The 15,755-nt window shown below is 43.4% G+C and overlaps 1 protein-coding gene across 1 annotated transcript in view; it reads left to right on the forward strand.

Annotated features, from left to right (window-relative positions):
• The window catches only part of GLDN (gliomedin), a 36,378-nt gene that overhangs the window by 3,342 nt on the left and 17,281 nt on the right, over positions 1–15,755 (forward strand). The window contains exons 2-5 of the mRNA XM_065412677.1: positions 3,258–3,309; positions 6,003–6,020; positions 10,569–10,676; positions 14,643–14,798. Coding sequence (XP_065268749.1) covers positions 3,258–3,309; positions 6,003–6,020; positions 10,569–10,676; positions 14,643–14,798 — 334 coding nt within the window. The remainder of the gene's footprint in view (positions 1–3,257; positions 3,310–6,002; positions 6,021–10,568; positions 10,677–14,642; positions 14,799–15,755) is intronic.

Below are 15,755 nucleotides of genomic sequence, written 5' to 3' on the forward strand. Positions count from 1 at the left end.
ATGGCAGCCCCGGGGCTGGGGCTGGGAAGGAGGCGGGGTCTCTCCCTCTCTCCCCCGCTGTGGCAGCCCCGGAGCTGGGGCTGGGGAGGGTCTTCCCCTCTCTCCCCCGCCACAGTAGCTACAGAGCTGAGGCTGGGAAGGAGGGCCGTCTCTCCCCGGCAGCTTAAGCCCTGGAGCTGTGGAAAGCAGGGCCGGCTCTAGGCACCAGTGCTCCAAGCATGTGCTTGGGGCGGCACTTTCCAAGGGGCAGCACTCCGGCTCCTTTTTTTTTTTTTGCTTGGGGTGCAAAAAGCCGGGAGCCGGCCCTGAGATGAGGTGAGCTGCAGCAGTGGGGGGCACGGGAAGGAACCACCCCCCACCGCCGCAGCTCACCTCCGCTCCGCCTGCTCCCCTGAGCGCGCCGCCGCCGCTCCGCTTCTCCCCCCTCCCTCCCAGGCTTGCCGCGCGAATCAGCTGTTTTGCGACAAGCCTGGGAGGGAGGGGGGACAAGCGGAGCGTGGGCGGCGCGCTCAGGGGAGCAGGCGGAGCGGAGGTGAGCTGCGGCGGTGGGGGGCGCGGGGAGGGCCGCAGGAAGTAACCCTGGGGGAGGCAGAGGAACCGCTCCCCCCAGCTCACCTCCGCCTCCTCCCCCGAGTGCGCCGCCGCTCCCCTTCTCCCCCCTCCCTCCCAGGCAAGCCTGGGAGGGAGGGGGGGGAAACGCAGCGCGCCCGGGGGAGGAGGTGGGGCCGGGGATTTGGGGAAGGGGCGGAGTTGGGGCAGGGCCGGGGGGGCGCGGAACATTTTTTTTTGCTTGGGGCGGCAAAAAACTTGGAGCCGGCCCTCGTGGAAAGTCACCTCTTTCTCTGGCCACTGCAGCCCTGCACATCCCAAATTCCCCCCACCCCCTCTTCTCACCCTGCTTCCCCCTCCCACCTACCCTCTATTCCCCCCAAGGCCATCACCTCACCTTACATGTGTGTCTTCTCCAGGGTCCAGGCACCTAATTAGAGGAACCACGTCTGCGCGGCTCCACTAATTAGGTGGGTGGCCCTTCATTCTCTGGTGTGCGGCCGCCTAGGTGTGCCCACCTGAATGGAGCTTGCGGTCCACGCAAGCTGGTGGGCCGTGGACCACAGTTTGAGAATCTCTGAGATAGACCATCACCTTGAGCAGCAACATCTATGGGGCAGTAAAACATTCAGTTAGTGTTCTGTGTGGATGACAGTGAACTAGTAGGGGTGGTGTTTTGCCAGTTTGTCTAAGGCTGCAGAACCCCTAGACCTGATCCAGAGACAAAAAATCAGAGGCAGTGGTTCTGATAGGTGAATAGCAAAGCAAAGCGAAGCAAAAAACAAAACCAAAAACAAAACAACCCCCCCCCCACCAAACCACCTTTGTGTCCCAGATTGTTTTTGTTTTTGTATCCTGAATTTTTATTTTAAATGATTTATAAGGACAGCCTCATACTTTTTTTTTTTTTAAACTGACTTGACTTGTCTTTTTACATTAGAAATATCAGGTCTTGATTTCCTTGATTTTGTTGAATAACTCTTTGAAGCTTGGTATCTCTCTCACTTTCTGTGTTTGGTGTTCTCTCCTTTTTCTTTTTAAACCAAGTTTAAAGTGAGCCTAGAGCTGATGAAAAGGGCTGAATTGACAGCCATGGAGACAGAAATTCTCCATCCACAGCAGAAGTTCAGCAGGGAAGATGGTGGTATAAACTCCTCCATGCTCCTCAGCTAAAGAGCTTTGACTCTGACTTATTGGTGATATGAGGAAAGTTTACTCTCCATACCCATTGAATTCTTGGTCTCCTTGTTTGAGTTTACCAACAAGGGTGCCAATAAGCACTAAATTTATTGGGTTTTTTTTTTATGACCTGGACATCTGTCTAGTAGGAGCTACCAATCACACAGGTCTCAGAACAGCTTTTAGTCAGTACCATTGTGGGCTGGATTTGAAACAATAACCAACAGAACAAAAGCTGCAGTACATATCCCATTACGGATCCCATGACGCATGCATTTTCTACCCCTAGCTTCAGTAACTTTCCAGATTGAAGAACAGATTAAATTACAGTTGGTTGATAATGGGTTTTGCAGGTGCAAATGGTAAACCTTGCATGTCCTCAGATTATTTAAAGGGCACACACAAGGTTATGCAAAAACAAATGCATGCACGAGTGCTGAGTGGAGGCACAGTTTTACTCAAGCGCAATTGAAGGCTGGAAACTTGATCCTTTGTATCTTTTGATTTATAAAAATAAACTTAGCTACAACAGCGACAATGTATACTACTTAAAAGAGAATGCCATGGTTTTTATATTACCCTGGAAAGATACTTGTGACATCTGAAGACAGATGTTGTAAGTATACTGAATGATGAGATAAAGCATATTTTAGATCAGAAATCTTGGCTAGCACTTACATAAGGACTCTTTGATTCTGCAAGGCACTGAACATTGCCAGCTGCCATTCAAATCGCTGGGAGTTGAGAGTACTCATCTCACAGTGCTGAGCCCTGTATTAATACAATGTTCACTCTTAGGAAGTAAATAAAAAAGAAAGAAATGTAGACAAAAATACAGTACCAGAACTTATCAGTAGGCATACCTACTACAACGTAAGGACATTGTTATAAGGATGGTCTTGTTGAGATGATGAATTATGGCTTTCTCTCAATTACAAGTATCAGAACAAATGCCCCAATTATTGTAGTGCCACAAATGGATGAGGTTCCAATAATCGAATTCCAAAATCACATGCTGCTCTGTACTATGTCAAGTGAAGAAATTAGTAGGGATCACCTTATATATCTGGTAAGCAAGTTGAGTTATGTTACATGATAGAAAATGACCCATAAATGAACATATGTCTGAGTTAAACACTGATCATATTTGGCTGCTGCCAGCCTTGATAATCTTTGATAACCTAAGTGAACTAAGGTGTAAGTCTTTCTACTCTGACTGCTTCCAGAGATGTGCCCATGCAGTATTTTTTTAAAAATGTTGTTAAAATGGTACAATGCACAGATTCTTAAAGATAGAATAATTTACAAATACATATGCAGGTCTTCAGAAGGCCAAAGTTAAGGCCTAAATAGTTTGCTCACATTCTACAAGGTGGTGTAGTTGTAAAGTAGATAATTTTCCCAACTGCTTTTTGCACAGCAATCACATAGAAGAATAAAGTGAACCGGAGAGAGGTTTTGTTTGTCCTTTGTGTAGAAACTGAAACTCAGTGCATTGTTTTGAATTTTACATTCTTTTATAATATTAGGTCCGTGTGATGGTGGATTTATGTAACAGCACAAAAGGGATATGCTTAACAGGTATGTTTTCAAATACTACTATAGCATTATGCTGAATGCTGTATGCTTGGTGATGAAATAATTTTTGGAGGAAAAATTGGCTTGAGATAATTATAGGCTGTAGGACTATAATTTTTATAGGAATGATACTATTGATCTGATTAAAAATGTACAGTATCATTGGTTTATGTTCCTTTGAAAAAGGTAAAGAAGCAATCCTATAGTAGTAGTAATAATAACGAGCTATTGTAAATACAAGAATTTACAAAGTTTCCAGAATAACATTGTTACCTGGGGATGTTTATTTCCCAGATAGTTTTCCTACATGGGAGTCCACCCTTGCAGAGCTCATTATGGAATTGGGATCTTTATAATGGTACTTAATAGCTCTTGGTATCTTCAAGGTGCTATACAGTCATTAAAGACTGGAGCTCAGCCTCTTGATTCTAGATCAGCATGGGATGGACAACCCAGCGGGAGGGTGGGCCTTGTATCACTGTAGAAAATGCCATGGCTAAGGTAGGAGTGGAGGTAGTGGACTCTGAAGGATGATGATGGTCATATCATGAGACTCTGAGGTTGGTTTCTCAGAAATCCAAAGGAATTTCAAAATACTTGATGGCTGGGGCAGGCTGAAGGCATGAAAAGTTTGCATGTGGTCTGGGAAAACCAGAAAATGTAAAGCTTTAGCTACTCCAAGGGCTCTGTCTTGGCTTTGCTAGCCAAAGTATATAGTAGACTGAGCTACTGGAGCTGATATACATACTTGAAAATGAGAAAATAAGTAAACCACTTAGGTTTGGATACCAGTTCAGTAAAACAGTTCAGGCCATTTGCAGTTGGTATGAACTACCGATCCAACAGGGTTTAATATTAGTTTAACTGACCCGAATTCAAAATGAGTTAGAATTTTGTGGGAATTTTCCCCTGTATGGATCCAGCCTTGATATATTGGAGACAAAACACAAAAACTCCCTTTGAAAGCACAGGTGAAATTTGACTGGAACAAAGACAACTCCACTGTCAAGTACAGCTTAAAGTACAGCTTGTGTTGGGTTCCAGAATTCTGACTTCACACTACTCCATGCCTGCTAACTCCCTTTCTGTGCACTCCCCGAATCTTCATCTCAGTTAAGCCCCACTCCAACGTTGGTTTTAACAATAGCTCACTACATGGTAGACATTAGCTGTCTTCATTACATTTGCTACATTTCAAGTACTTTTCTATTTATCTATAAAAGGACATCTAGCATCTTCAATGAGTTCAAGATGACAAAGTAATTGAGAGTACTAAGAAAAAAAATTGTCCATGGTGAAAAGGTCAGGCATTTCTTGGAAAATTGACTGAAAAGGGTATTAACTGGCATCTACAGGTATTTCTAAAAAGTCAGTGCAGGTTTAGTGCTGTTCTAAACTGTGCTTCACTTTTCCTATAAAGCTTTTTAATGAATGCCTTAAAATTGTCAGGTTTAGTGTCAGAGATCTGTAAATTTCTTTAATATCTATGAAGAGTTTTATATTTAAAAAAATTCTTTGTAGCCCTGGTAAAAATGTTAGTACAGAGAATTCAGTTCTTTAATCCCAGCAGTAATCTCTCTTCTTATCTTCCAACTTTCCCCAGTTTTTGACAAAAGTATGTTTTACCAGATGTTACATAGAACAGATAATTTGCCACTTCTTATTATGCCCTGTATTAATTATTTACTCCTGCCTCATGAGAATTATGGGCATAGAAGTCATGTACGGTAAGGCCCCTTTATATTGCTCTGGCAGTGCAAAGGGGCCTTAGCATACATCGTAAAAGCTACCCTAATTTACGGGCTCTAAGATTCTCTTCCATGAAAAATGAATGATAATATTTTGCATACACCTAGTGGAGGTTTGTTTTCGATGTAGTTCAAGTCACATACAGAACAGACTTTGACAGCTTCCACTGGAATGTCCTGTATTACACATATCCTTTGAATTACTAGAGTGAATCCAATTTCTAGTGTTACCAAACAATGAACTTTCACAGGCAACCAGATCCAATCCCGAACAGAGAACAATTACAAATAAAAGGAGTCTGTTTGTTATTTAGCCATAGCTACTGCAGATTAGAGAAGAGAAAATATTTAACCATCCTATTTCAAACCTGTTAATTCTTGCTGATTACCCAGGAAGGTGTGTACTTTGTAATGGATAGTCTCTAAAAAAATTTCTCATGACATTTGCAACGTTTAACCTGAGACATTGTAGACCTGTTCTTCCATTACCACAACCAAGGCTTTAGAGAACTCCTTATGAGGCACTAAGTAATGTAAACATAATAATTAATGGATGACTTAGGTGCATATTAGTGAAAAGGCACATAAACACCTGTCTCCTGATTAATTCATTCAATAGCATTGAGAATTCAGAGTCCAATCTTTGTCAAATTGTTATCAGTGGAAATTTAAGAAATGACTGGGCTTGGCATTGTTTTTGAAAGATTATCCTCACAAGCAATTATACAGCAAGTCTGGCTGGATCTGCACTAATGCTTCAGTACTTACAGGTTTTACTATTTTGTATTAAAAGTAAGTGCCAATGCAGAAGTTTGAAAGTTCTTTTCTGTCTCGTTTTGGTCTAATGCTAATCAGCTGAGTTTTGTGTTGGTTTTACTTGAGCTGCCAAGTTACACTCACCATTTTTTCTCTTTGTTTCCCGTGTTCTTTTTCTTGTTTTTGGTTTAGGCCCTCCAGGCTCCCCAGGTAAGATACCTTTTCAATTATAATACTGTAGGTATGATGTTGATTCACTTGGTGGTTTAAAAAATATTTGTATAAAGACATACCCTTGACAAAGTGATCTCCAGGTTACTGTGAGAGAGGGGTGAATCAAAAAACACGATTCCTGAAGAGTGGCCCTGATTCTATGAACCAAAGTTTCCTAAGACTAATAAGAAAATATTTGGATGCTGAACATCTAGAAGTGCTTGTAGCCTGACTGTATTATGTGGCCCAGGGGTGTAATTTTTATGCCAAAGAGAAAAAAAGACTTCGCTCTCTTCTCTGCCTATTCTTATGCTATTTCTGTTCCGCATCTAATCATTCCCATTCATTCTTGTTTTGGCTGAGTATGGTGAGCTCATGGTACCCAGGCCTGCCTACCAATCCACCGCTACCCATCTCTTAGCTATTCCAGGAGACTGAGACTGAGAATAATTTTAGCAGTTCTACAGCATCTATAAGAAGATCTCAAAATGCTTTGCAAACATTCACAACTTTAGCCTCTCAATGATCATGTGAGGTATATAGTGTCGTTATCCTTCCAGTGTTGTTGTACTCCTTCCCCCTGAACAGTCCCAATTTTCAGTAAAATTCAGCCTGTCCTCAACATTTTGAGTTTTAAAATGCAACACCTATGCTATTTTATAGTTAGACTTGAAGGATTCGATTTTTATTGGTAAATGTTGGTAAACGTTGATTTCACCGTAATACACACGCAACGACAAAAAATATTTCCATCAGTGATAATACAAATTTACAGATAGAGAAAGTAAGAAAAATGCGGCTTCAGAACTTATTAGAGTTTGACTTAAGGATATTTACACTTTTTATATATTGACATATATTGATAATTTGTGCTTTAGTGGTTTTAAAGCTTTAACTTTTTGAATTTCAACATCTACTGTTATAAATAATTATTGTCTGAACCCCGCATTGGCTGATCCTCCGATAATTTCCTGCAACTCTGAAAAATTAAATAGATAAAATAGGAAAAATGCTTAAAAATAAACATCAATATTGTCTGTTGAAATTATAAACAAACAGAATTCTGCCAAGCCAATTTTTGATCAACAGCAACATTCACCATTCCTCCCCAGCAGAGGGTGCTGCCGTAGGCTCCGCAAAGCCATTCTCCTAGCCGCTGGGGAAAACAGCCACAGTAGCACTTCTGAAAGGAAGCTGATGGTAGAATTGTGGGGTGCCACTCCCTCACTGCTATAAGTGGAGCCTGGTGGGTTGTTTCAGCACCACCAGCCCAGCAGAAGTAGGTCCCAGCCCAGGAGCTGAGGGAAGAGGGTCAGTGTGGGAACAGGCTTATCGTTGGGGAAAGAGTGTCAGGTATATATTTGTTTTCATGTTGATGATCTGGTCACCTCAATTGTCTCCATTGTACAGATAAGAACTCTGGGGAACACCAGGCTTAAGGTCACACACAGTCTATGGCAGAGCCATGAAGAGAGCCCCAGATACCTTGATTCCCAATGCTATACTTGAACCACAGGATCACCTTTCCTCCTTTGCTTTGCTACAACCATCCAGAGTTACCGGTGTCCCTATCATGGCTGTCTCAGAGTAGCAAGAAGGATTATAAATCTGAGATCGTCTCCCCTGCCTGCCTACCTACACTTATGGTGCTACTCCTGCCTCTCATTCTTGTCCTATTAGGCCAAGTTCCCCAGGAAGTTCCATCTGCTTTGTTCCATTTTGGTGATGCAAAGCAGCTGTAAACCCAACTTCACTGGCTAACTAAAATAAGTTTATGGCATGTTAGCATCACCAGAGTGACACAAAAGCTGCTGGAGCATGCTGGTGACTCTGGCCCTTTTTAAATTTATTATACCATTATCTTTATATGAATGTTTCTAAATAGGATCCACATTGCAGAATCTTCCAAACTTTATTAGCAAACTGACCCACATCAAATCAGGAAACTAATTCCATAATGTCTGTTTTCCATCATGAGCATTTTTTCTGCATAAAATGATCTTTCCCTTCATAAGGCATCAATTGAATACTAAAGATTATGAAACACATAGTGTAAACAATAGCTGCACTGTGTGTTTTCACACGACAGTTAATACATATGCATTGTTTATTTAATAATTTTTAATATTTGCCTGATGCCTTATTTACTTTGGGATCATTTTTTCACTGAATTGATCTAATAAATCAGTGTTTCCTAAGCTTGTGCAGGGAAAGCCCCTGGCGGGCAGGGCCGGTTTGTTTACCTGCCGCGTCCGCAAGTTCAGCCGATTGCGGCTCCCAGTGGCCGCAGTTCGCTGCTCCAGGCCAATGAGAGCTGCTGGAAGCGGCGGCCAGTACGTCCCTCGGCCCATGCCGCTTCCAGCAGCTCCCATTGGACTGGAGTGGTGAACCGCGGCCACTGGGAGCCGCGATCAGCCGAACCTGATACACAAGCGGCATCCCGAGTCTGGGAAACACTGTAATAAAAGAACAAACATATAACATGCTGTAGTGCATGTGTCATGTAGTCGGATCAAAAGACTGTATGTATTTTGATCATACATCTCCTTTGGCTCCTAGCACTGAGCTATCCCTTTACACAGTGAATGGTGCTGAGGAGCCTTCGTTTGTAGGACAATCAGTTTATAAAGAAACAGCAGCCATTACAGCCTCACCAGTTCCAAAGTTTAGGCCCAAGCTGCATACACTTACATACGTGAGGATCTCATGTCAATTAAACGTGTGCATGAGCCTTTGCCGGACTGAGGCCTGGGAAACTACTCAAAAAACGTAGCTTTTAGAACAAATTTGAAATCTTTGACATTCACATTCTGTTTGGCTCCATCCAAGTCCAAGCCGTGCACTGCTGCATGTTTTCCATTTTATTCCTCTGCTGGTCCTAGAGGCAGGGATGATTTTCAGCGTAGAGTGGTTATTAATTGCGTAGTTCAGGCTTCCATTTATTTGGAAATACATGACGTTTAATTCAATTTCCTTTTTAAACAATGGTTTATGTTGACAAGGAAAATATTTTGTGAAACTTGGAGAAGTTTCATAAAATCCTAAATTTAATGAAAAGTAGTAAAGTTTCACAAACTGCTGGGGTCTTGCTTTCCTAGTTAAAAGTCAAATGCTGATCTTCACGCCAAATTAGATTAGATGGGACTCGGGCATGGGAACAACACAGGGTTTGCTGTATGGAATCCTTTAACTCCAATGCAGTAGTATGGCAGGGGATACTTGAACAGATGCATCTATGTCCCTTGGACTGTAGTAGTGATCATAGCCCCCGTTGCTGCATATGCCCCATGCAGGGTTTTTGGCTGGTGGGATTTGACCCACTGGCCACTCCTCTGTCCTCAAATCCCCTGCCCTATGTGTCCACCCAGAGAGTTGACAAGGTGCACTGTCCTGTTCCACATAAGGGTTGCGCAGTTGTGTTTGTGCTTCATCTGCCACTCAGCAGAACTGTACTAATTTTATTGTATTTTGGGTCTTGTGCATCCATACAAGGGGATGGTTCAGATTTAGCCCTAAAATGCTATAACTAAGCACTTGTTAAACATTAAACACATGAAATAGACAGGGCTTAAGCAGTGTTTGCTTAAGGAGATAAGTATGTAGAACTGAACTCCTCTGTTTTAATTGGCCACATTTGAAAATTTTTCTTTTTTAAAATTTTGGCTGGTGATTTTTGTGTTTATATTTTCCTTGTCCTTATCTGTCCTCATTTTGTTTCTGATTTCTCTTCCCCCTCAAGCGGCTGCTAGGCTACAAGAGTGATTACTTGCCTTCTTTCCCTGCATTTGTAACTGCAGTTTTTCCTAGAACCATTTTCTGCTAAGTGTCTGGCTTTCTTCCCTCCTGTGTGAGGGGTCCAAAGGGTGGTGGAGGGGGGACAGACCATTCCTAGTGCCCTCCCCCATTACATCAGGCCAACCACAGTCTGGCATTACTTAATCCTTACAGTAGGTAGGCAAGTGTTATTCTTATTTGACAGATAGGCTGACTGGCACCCAGAGAGGTTAAGGTTACAACACACATGACTTGTCTAAGATCACACAGTCAGGGGAGAGCAGACAATAGAACTCTTAGTGGTTCTCAACCTTTTCCATTAAATGACCCCAGAAAAAACAACAGAAAAAAGGTTTGGGGACCCCCTTCCATAACTTTGGTTTCCTTCTCCCATCTAGCCATAGAGAAAGGGAGTGTGGTCATGATCCCATTGGGCCTCTTCAGGACCCTCATTTTAAAAGCCCATGAACAAGACCCAAACTGTTTCTCTGTACTGGACTGGAGGCAAAAGGTGCAGCACCAACTGATGTCAATCACAGTTTTGCTCAAAGATCATGGGGAAAATATACCCTTTACCTTTAAGCTAGGACTCATGCTTGGTTATCAGAAATTGAAGGCCATTGCACTGGCATGTAGGACGTGCTACACTCTGAACCCAAATAATGGCAGGTTCTGAGAACTGCGGATATACAGTAAATATAGTGGATTTGAGAATGAAGTGTAAATAGTATTTGGTTAATGTAAATTACACTCTCCTGTTGGTTTGTTCAGGGCCTCCTGGACTTGATGGATTACCAGGCTACAATGGATCAGATGGCATCCCTGGCATCCCAGGGCCAAAGGGGGAACCAGGAGTAAATGGAAGAAGAGGAAAAATAGGTACTTTCTAGATATATCCTATTTTACCCAAGTGTTCATTAATATTTTACACAAGTAGAGTTACTTATAGACTCTGAGCAGAGGAAATAAGTTTCAGTAAATGTATTCTTATTGCCAGCCCCATCTTTTCAGGAAACCAGGAAAGGTTTACACATGTTCTAGACTACCAATAAGACATATATTACCCAGTTCTGCTCTTTCTTCTACAGGCATAACTCCCGTTGACTTCACCAGCTTTAGACCAGTGCCACTCCATTGACTTCTATGGATTTACTCCTGATTTACACTATACTGGGAGGAGAATTTGGCCATCGTAGATGTGCTCTAGAGATTATAGTACACTCCTAATTAGAGAGAGATCTAATGCAGTTTAATTAAATCTTAGCATTTTCCACATGCAAATAACTATTATTAATGGGAGTTGTGTCCTGTCATTGTAAGAGTTTCTCATTCCCCCACCAGTCTATGGCCCTGAGACCCCAGCTAGCCTTTGAAAAGGTTTCAGCAATTTGGGGAGACCCTGTCTTTATTATATATCACTGTGACCGCAGGCAGGTGTGCACTCAATGTGTGAGTGGAATGGAGTGGTGGCAAGAATGCTGCTTTACTTCCATTCTTTCTATCTTATGTATTTATATTGTAAGTTCTTTGGGTCAGTGACTGTCTCTTACAAGGTGGGGGTTACAGTGCCTAACACAGTGGGGTCCAGAGCTTGGTTGGGGCCTCTGGGCATGAATGCAAACACTTTGAAAACTTGGGGCTGGCCATAATAATAATAATAATACTTTGCACTACTGTAGAATCCCAGAATGCCTCACAAAACAGATGTGTACATGAACACACAGCATAGGAGCTAGATTCACAAAGGAACATAGGCATGGCAACACTCAGTGTCACCACACCTGACTTCTAGGTGCTTAGGAAATCATTGAGATTCACAGCCTAGCATGCTGGCTTTTGTGAATCCCATTCTCAGGCACCTATCTCTCCCCAATCATTGTATAAGGAGCCTAGGCTCCTGAGAATGGGATTCACAAAAACCAGCATGCTAGGCTGCTCCATGTCTAAGCTAGGTAATGGGAGATGCTGAGTAGAGGATTGTATCTCAGGGAGTTCAACGCCAATGCCATTTGTGCAAGGAGGAGGAGGACCTCCCTCATAGCTTTTAGTACAGTGGGTAGGGAATATATGAGACTGCATGCACAAGAGAGGGAGAGAGAGACGAAAGCTCTGTAACCTGGTGGTTGGAGCACTAACTTGGGAGGTGGGGGAACAAGGATCCAGTCCCCATGCTCCAATGACTTTCAGTTATTTAGCCACAGTGGAAAAGCTCCAACCGGAGACACTGAAAGAGTCACACATCAGAATATCCCATAGCCCCATGGTTAGGATCTCTTCAAACCCTTTCTCCCCCTCAGGTGGAAGGGGGACTTGAACCAGGGGTCTCCCATATCCCAGGTGAGTGCCTGAACCAGCAGACTAAAAGTTATTAGAGAGGTTGGAGTCCTTCTCTCCTCAGCTGTTTTGTGTGAGGTTGCCAGAGGGGGCCTGATCCAGTCGGCAAGCATGCTTACCGGATTGGGCCTAGCAGGCAAGTTAGGTGGTGGAATGCCTGTATTCCCCCCGGTCCGTGCATCATGCTGGGGCTGAGGGATCCAGACACCTAGAGTGAGGCAGCATTGCACACATGCAGAGGCACAAACATAGGCACCTAGGGAACTTTTACTGCAAAAATTTAAGCGCCAGGCGAGTTTAAGCGCTTACAGGGTTTGGCGGCAGTTGTGCGGGGATTTTGTGAATTCCAGTGGGCCCTGATTCTGGGGTTTAGCCTCCGAAAGCGGCAGGTAGGCACTAAGTCCTTTTGTGATTCTAACCCTGACTGACTTGCTCAAGGTCACACCCATGTCTGTGGCAGAGCTGGGAATAGAGCCCAAGAGTCCCAGTCACCTTCTGTGACCGCTGGACACATTGGTCTTGATTCTCCATTATGGCACTTGGCAGAAGTCTACATGGTGGGGTACAAAGGTGGCTGAAAATCATGCTGTGCCCACCTGAGGGAGTGTTAAAGAGTGGCTGTTATCAGCCTGCCTCCTGCCCACTCACTGCAGCAGTGTCTACTGTCAGAAGGCCAGTTTTTGTTTTTTAATCTCAGTTAGCAGCATCGGCATGTGACTAGCAACACTTGACATGCGAGTTAAAAATTGTGACAGCAACCAAGGGGTGCATTCCTCAGCGACCACGTGTCTCACTCACAAACAGTACCAAGGGAGCTGGCATGACTGCCTTCTTCGTTGGCAGTCTCTTCGAAGTGGCCATTGATTAAATAGCCATGGAGGCTGAAGTGCCTTTGTTCTCCACCCCTTAGAAGCTATTGTTACGTTGGTATGGGGAAGCTTGTACTGACACTGCCTGTGTGGTATCAGTTCCATGGATAAGCAGAAGACTTCAGTTTCCAGGGCTGAGATTTTAGCACTTTTCAACACATTTTGCAAGTTAGAAACCAGGGGTGAAATCTAGGCCCCATTGTGTCCAGGGATAGTTTTACTATCGACTTCAGTGGAGGCAGGAACTCTAAGTATATTCCCCATTTCACTGAATTATTTTAAAGAGTTGAGTTACATGTAAAAAACCCGAGGTTCTCTACAATCAGTAGCCATCACCAACCCACATGATCCATTTCCAGCTGACGGTGATTTATACATTTACAGCTCCAGTGCTAGTACAGTTGTTAGCTCTTCTGCGGGTGTTAATGTCTTCATGCTTTGGGGAAGAGGAAGAGAAGCAGACAGGACAACATTTTGGCACATGACTTGTACAAACCCATCTTGTTCATTTTCCCCCCTTACTGCAAAATGTGCTGATGAGGTTGCTGGGAGTCATGAGACTTTGCACTACTGTTGTTGAATATTTTACTCAATGGTAATCAGCTGCATAAAGTATGTGGACTGATCATGCTTGTAGCTAGTGTGGAGGCAGGATGAGGAGGCAGCATGAGGACATTACTAGGAAATGAAGGCTGTGCTCTGTCATGATGTCAGATAAATAAAATGTGAAGAACACAATAAAGGTAATTTTACTAGAAAGGGAGAGGTTTTGTTTTTGTTGGCACAAGTTATTATTCTACCAATAATGAGTGCAGTGTTGTGTGAAAAGAAAGGCAAGCAGAGCTGTGTAGATGACTGTTTAATGCCCTACAAATCATCAACATCTGTGAGATAAAAGAAGCATTCGGAGAAGTTGTTTTCCTAAATGCTAGAAAAAAGTTAGGGATCAGGAAGGCTTCATTGGCTGACTAGCAAAGAGAAATGAAAGAATGAAAACAAAGTTGTGGGTGTGTGTGTGTATACATATATCCATATAAGAAATGTTGTGTACTAAAAATAATGATGAAAGAAGGAACTGTGGACTAGGGGCTAGAGTAGACAGCTAGAGGTCAGTACTCCTGGATTATATTCTAGTTCTGAGTGGGTTCTTGTCAAAGAGGTTTCCCTCCCCCCCAGTGATGATAAACTTATGCTAGTGGATTTCAAGATAAAATAATACTTTTTTTTTTTAACCGAACACTCCCTCCTCACTCAGACACGCTCAGGTCAGTGGGTGCTGTGGATGTTTAGCACCTCAGAAAATCAGAACCGTGGTATCCCAAGCTAGGCATGCAATATTAGTGAACACTTCTGAAAAATGTAGCCTTTGGGCTTTATGCATCGTACAACATGTATCCTAACATGTTTTATGGATAGTGTATATTATTTGGCTACAAAGCTATGTTAAATCATAAAGAAATGGCTCAAAGCCACACAACAGGAAATTCAGAGTGAAGAAAACAACTGTGCTGGTACGGCATAAATAATACATGATGTGAGTTTCAAAAATAAACAACAGAGGGAAAGGTACGTTGACCTTAGGAATCATAGTCTTATAAATGTATGTATTCACAGTCATGGCTAACAAGCTTCTCATGCCTAGGTTTACCAGGACCAAAAGGTGATCCAGGAGAGAAAGGAGAAAAAGGAGACCCTGGTGAACTGGGCTTACCTGGCAAAGATGGGATGCCAGGAGGGAAAGGTTCAAGAGGAGCAAAGGGGGACAAAGGGGATGCAAACAATGACGTGATATCAGAAGGTAGGAGGGAGCACCCTTAAGATCTCTCCTGCAGCACAGAAATATACAACACAATAAAATAGACTACCCTTCTCTAGTGCTGTGGTGTTCTGCAGGCCAGTGCCACACACTATCATGCAGCACTACCACAGTATTTTTACAGTAACTGCATTCGCGCTTTCGTTGTCTTAAACTTGGTCGTCACTTGCAGTGACATTCCCACAGGCCTGCTGGGGCCTCAGAAGGTTCCCAGTAAAGAGGAACTATAGCAGTTCTGGTGCATGGGGAATGGTGAGCAGGTGCACAGGGAGACTCTGCACACACACTGCTCAGCAGGGCTGGGCTGCATCCCACCTCTGGGCAGCCCAGCATGTAGGAGGGTTTTGAAGCAGGCTGGTAGAGCTGCCCATGGGATTATGCTCCCCAGCCTAGTGTAGTTCCCCACAAAAGCCTTTTTACTCAGGCTTTGGGCTGAGAGATGTGTGAATTTCATCCTTCTCCAGTACATTTTCACATGGTAAATTTCCTCCTACTCTCTCACAGAGCGTTTTTTCCCTATTAGACTACGACAGGCAGATTTCCACCCAGGAATGCATGCAGGAAGCCCATTGGCAGCCACAAATAAATGCTGCCTAAAATTATAGCACTGTAGCCTCTGATGCTGAGAGCTCAGAAAACAGTGATGTACGGCAGCCCGGCTTTAAATTAAAGCTCAGTGTTCTCTCCATTGTTGCTGTGCCCCAGACACTGAAAGGACCTGGAAACCCAGTTTATTTGTGACAGTGGGACAAGCACCAGGCTTCTTTAAAAAACTGGGTGCTATTAAAATCAGTGTCTGTCAAGAGCGGACAGGACACCTAGTGCTGCTCTGTCACTGCAAAGCCCTTTGCTCCCTTGTAAACACAAACCGGGGGGGAGGTCTCTGTTTGGGAATAGACAAGCATTCAGCTTGTTGCTCCTGCAGTGGAGATCATTGCT

Source organism: Emys orbicularis, chromosome 10 (genome assembly GCF_028017835.1).
Source record: "Emys orbicularis isolate rEmyOrb1 chromosome 10, rEmyOrb1.hap1, whole genome shotgun sequence".
NCBI classification, from domain to species: Eukaryota; Metazoa; Chordata; order Testudines; family Emydidae; genus Emys; species Emys orbicularis.